Source organism: Myotis brandtii, unplaced genomic scaffold (genome assembly GCF_000412655.1).
Source record: "Myotis brandtii unplaced genomic scaffold, ASM41265v1 scaffold1026, whole genome shotgun sequence".
Classification (NCBI taxonomy): domain Eukaryota; kingdom Metazoa; phylum Chordata; class Mammalia; order Chiroptera; family Vespertilionidae; genus Myotis; species Myotis brandtii.
Window position 1 is genome coordinate 948,865 of NW_005353435.1, and position 4,757 is coordinate 953,621.

A 4,757-nucleotide genomic window follows, 5' to 3' on the forward strand; every position below is an offset into this window, starting at 1 on the left:
AGGGCCACCAGCAGCTCCTGCCGGGCCGCGTAGATGACCGGGAGGGCCGGCGTGGACAGGACGCCCTGGCAGCAGCTGAGCACGGCGCCGACGTGCCTCTGGGATCCCGAAAGGGAGAACTCGGCGATTCTCTCGTTGATGACCTGAGCGTTAGGAGAGAAAGGAAGAAAGCTCATGACTGACCCTAAACCCACACACACAACACACCCAAAATACAACAGAATCAACCCACTCACTCCTTGCCCTCATCTTGATAAAAAAAAAAAAAAAAAAAAAGGAATGTCAGAGCCCGGCCAGTGTGGCTCAGTGGTTGAGCATCGACCTATGAACCAGGAGGTCACGTTTCAATTCCCGGTCAGGGCACATGCCTGGGTTTCGGGCTCTATTCCCACTGTGGGGTGTGCAGGAGGCAGCCAATCCCTGATTCTCTCTCATCGTTAATGTTTCTCTCTCTCTCCTCTCTCTCTCTCTCTCCCTCTCTCCCTTCCTCTCTGAAATCAATACAAGATATTTTAAAAAATAAATAGCCCTAGCTGGTTTGGCTCAGTGGATAGAGCGTCGGCCTGCAGACTGAAGGGCCCTAGGTTCGATTCCGGCCAAGGGCACATGCCTGGTTTGCGGGCTCGATCTCTAGTAGAGGGCGTGCAGGAGGCAGCCGATCAATGATTCTCTCTCTTCATTGATGTTTCTATCTCTCTATCCTTCTCCCTTCCGCTCTGAAATCAATAAAAATATATTTTTTTAAAAAAAATAAATAAAAGAATAAAAATTTTTAAAAAGTGACACACAATTTAGAACATACTTTCAAGAACCACTAGAGCCTATGCGGCTTCAGGCAGCTCGACCCTTTAATCCTTCCGCTGGCAGCCTTCCCTGCTCTTCTCCCTCTTCCTGCACGCACGTGGGCGAGGCAATGTGGGGCGAACAGCACCAGCCTGGCAGTCAGGCAGGCCTGGGCCACTTCCTCGCTGTGTGGCTTTAAGCAAGTTACTTAACCTCTCTGAACCTGGCACACACAAAGTGCTCCTTATAAGTGCTTTCTAGGGTCACCAGCTATGCCCAGCGTCTTTGCAAGTACTCCCGTTTTGACAACGAAGCTCATAATTCTGATCTGAGACTTCAAAATCACTCTGAGTCAGGAATCTGAGGAAATTCCGAAGCAGATTTTGGCCTCTGATCTCCCCTTCAGGCCGACAGGAAGGGGATGGGGGGGGGGGGGGCCCACAAAGTAACATTATGGGCTGGCTATCTCTTCCAGTCAAAAAGATAATCAACAGCCACTTAATGAAAGACTTCTAAACTTTTCCTGAATATTAAACAACAAAGTACTCAGCCCAGCGTAGAGCACACGATACTTGTTCGACGAATAACGGTCGTTATTACAACTCTAACTAGAGGCCCGGTGCACGAATTCGTGCACAGTGGGGTCCGGCCGGCTTGCCCCAATCGGGCTGATCCGCAGTGGTTGGCAGGCCGTCCCTGCCCCTAATTGTTTTGGGGGCTGACTGGGGCTGGGGCCACTGCGGGGGATGGGCCGTAGGTGGTTGGCCGGCCGGCCCTGCTCCCTGGTCAAACGCCAGGTGGAGTGGACAATTTGCATATTAGCTTTTTATTATACAGGATTTTATTTCTTTCTCCCCTACATTGACATTTCCTGCAAACTGATATAATTGACCCTAACACCAATAAGAAGCCCCCCACGCGGACAGGAAGTCGAGAGAGAAGCACGTCACACACACAGCACGACACAAGACATTCCTACCTTGACCAGGGAGACCTGGAGGGTAATGGTCTTTCCATTCTTGAGGAGGTGCTGCAGTTTTTTGCTGTGCAGAATGTTATCTACATAGACCCAGAGCCTTTCAACAATGTCCTCCTTCAGTTCAAGTTTCTTCTTATAAAATGAGACTAATGACTGGCTGGCCCAATCAAGTAATACCTAAACGTGGAAGAAATAGACTCTGAAAATGAGTGAAGTTATTTGCCGAGAAATAAAAACACTGGCCATTTACGGAGACATCCCAGGGACAACCAAATCCAACTGCCAGGGGGAACCCTCGCCTCTAAAGCCCACCTTTGGTAATGGTCTATTACACAGATGCTTTCACATTGTAAAATTATTATTATTCCAGAATAAAAACAAGTTGGTCTTCATCTGAGGTCAGTAAAAAGTTTCAATGAAATTCTAGCGGTTTCTTCTAATTTCTCTATACAGTTATGCTAAATTTCTCAGGTTAGAAGCACGATTGCTCAGAAAGGGCCACAAAACGAAGCGAAAATGCAGAGTTAAAAGATAAGGGTTTGGCCTGGCCAGCATGGCTCAGGGGTCATGGTTCAATTCCCGGTCAGGGAACATGCGCGGGTTGCGGGCTCGATCCCCAATGTGGGCGCGCATGGAGCCTACAACCCGGGCATGTGCCCCGCCCAGGAATCAAACCATGACCTCCTGGTTCATAGGTCGATGCTCAACCAGTGAGTCACAGGGGCCGGGCAATACTAAAGCTTTTCCCCCCGTGATTTCTCAGGCAACCTTCAGCTCATCAAATTCCAAAGACGTTCAACGAAGCTCCAACAAGTAGTTGCACATGAAACACGGCTTTGGATTTACGGACAAATGGAGCTACCAACACAGTCAGAACCTAAGTTTGGTACCTCACTCCCCATTTGTTCGCCGATGCACATGCTTAATTTGGAATAGGAGAGGTTTCCAAGCATAAGAGGTGCTGGTGGAGGTTTTGCAACAGAAACCGTTTGTTCATGAAACGCCAGACCGATTACTTTTCCTTCAGACATCACTTTAACTTCCAACCATGTTTCCTTCCCCAGCTTTTTCTCAAATCTTCTAACTTTTTTACAAAATGTCAACATGCAGTCTACATAACCGGTGATTATAGTAGGTTGTAAAAATGTAAGTTTCCCATTAGACTTACTTGCTCTTTGTTTGGAAGAATGCACTGGTGAGAAATCCAAGCAAAGTGCGCTAGCTTTAGTTTATCTTCCCAGGAAGTTCTCTTGCTTTTAAGCTTAAGGGAAATGCCAGAATAAACAGCAGCCATTGCCGCACCTCACCTACGATAGAACGCGATCAGAAAAGTTAGATTAAGGTCAAACTCTACAGGCACCAGAAAATGAACATGACGAATCTTATTGTCTACATAATACATGTGTGTGTGTGTATATATATATATATATATATTTCTTTAATGAATTAAAACACATCAACAGGCCCTAGCCGTTCTGGCTCAGTGGATAGAGCGTCGGCCTGCGGACTGAAGGGTCCCAGGTTCGATTCCGGTCAAGGGCATGTACCTTGGTTTCGGGCACATCCCCAGTAGGGAGTGTGCAGGAGGCAGCTGATCGATGTTTCTCTCTCATCGATGTTTCTAACTCTCTATCCCTCTCCCTTCCTCCCTGTAAAAAAAATCAAAAAAACATATTTAAAAAACAACAACACATCAACAGAATTGTTGGGCATAAATCTATACAATAAGTTGCTGGCGCACAAGAAATTTCTGGGGGGGAATGCAGAGAAAAGCAGGCAGAAGATAGGTTACACACATAGGTACGACTATTCCTACTATGCAAACATCGCATCCTCAAAGGTGAGTATGCACGAATTCAACTGGGCAAAACCCAAAGGAAGAAGATCCATTCACACATGGTTTGGGGTTGAAAAAGTTTAAGTTTCTGTACAAATCTCCTAAAACATACTATGTATTATGTATCAAAAGCAGCTCAAAGAGCTAACCAACCAGTATTTAGAGAAACAATATCCCTCCAAGTGAAAAAAAAAAAATTTGAGTATAAACCCGGTCCCAAAGGGAGTATACTGTTATTCCGGCTGCAACAGTAACTTCCCACTATAACTTTGTTAATGTGTAAACTCACAAAGACCTGCTGCTTTCCAAAAAGACTACAAAATACAGCTACACAATTAAGAGTGCAAACAGAGAACCCAATAACATCATCAACAAAGAAGGAAGGCAAACATACCAGCCACCTAGAATTCTATACAATTGAAGAGTAGCTTTGAGTTTCCTAAAAGTCATAGTAAAAAAAAGGAGGAAATATCTCTGGTTAAGCCATTTTCATTAGATGAAAATACACGTCATTACTTCAAAAGAGAAAAAATGTTCACGATCCTTAATACTGAAATTATGGTAAATAAAAAAACAAAACAGGGCAACGGAAACACCAAAAAAAATAAAATAAAAATCGCAGTCCATGATTCTAATATAAAACTGTCAAACCGAAAGCATTTCCGGTTGGATCACTAGCACTTTTTAAAGCTATGGGCCCGGGAATCCTCCAGACCTGCCTTCAGAACTCACTCTCAACACGGAATGAGCGAACGCCGGTGAACGGCACCGACATGGAGCGCGGGACCCTTCACTCCGCTACACGGAACAGGCCCGGCCCAGCGCTGTCATCTTCCCGTTTTGACAAAATGTCCCACGCCCGACAACTAGTTACTTAACTTCCAAGTTCAGTGTGTTTGTAGCCACCGCCGCGGCTACAAGGTAACTTCCAACGTGTTTGCAGAATCGGCTACAAAGACGCGCAGGGACCCTCCTGGATCTACCCGCGCTCCGCTCGGAGGACCCTGCAGCCGACCTGGGAAGGGGTCCCCGAGATTTCTCACGCAAAAGCTGCTCACGCGCGGCTGCCCTCGGCATCCCGCCGGGAAGGGCCGGGCCCGGGGCGGAGGGTCGCCCCCAAGGTAACCAGCTCGACTCGGGGTCCACTCTGGGTAGGGA

The 4,757-nt window shown here is 46.8% G+C and overlaps 1 protein-coding gene across 1 annotated transcript in view; it reads right to left on the bottom strand.

Annotated features, from left to right (window-relative positions):
• Positions 1-4,027, bottom strand: part of URB2 (URB2 ribosome biogenesis 2 homolog (S. cerevisiae)) — a 13,466-nt gene extending 9,439 nt beyond the window's left edge. Inside the window, exons 1-4 of the mRNA XM_014535990.1 lie at positions 3,994-4,027; positions 2,931-3,069; positions 1,763-1,939; positions 9-143 (exon numbers count right to left, since the gene is read on the bottom strand). Of these exons, the coding sequence (XP_014391476.1) occupies positions 9-143; positions 1,763-1,939; positions 2,931-3,056 (438 nt within the window). The 5' untranslated portion in view covers positions 3,057-3,069; positions 3,994-4,027. The remainder of the gene's footprint in view (positions 1-8; positions 144-1,762; positions 1,940-2,930; positions 3,070-3,993) is intronic.
• Positions 4,028-4,757: the final 730 nt, after the last annotated feature.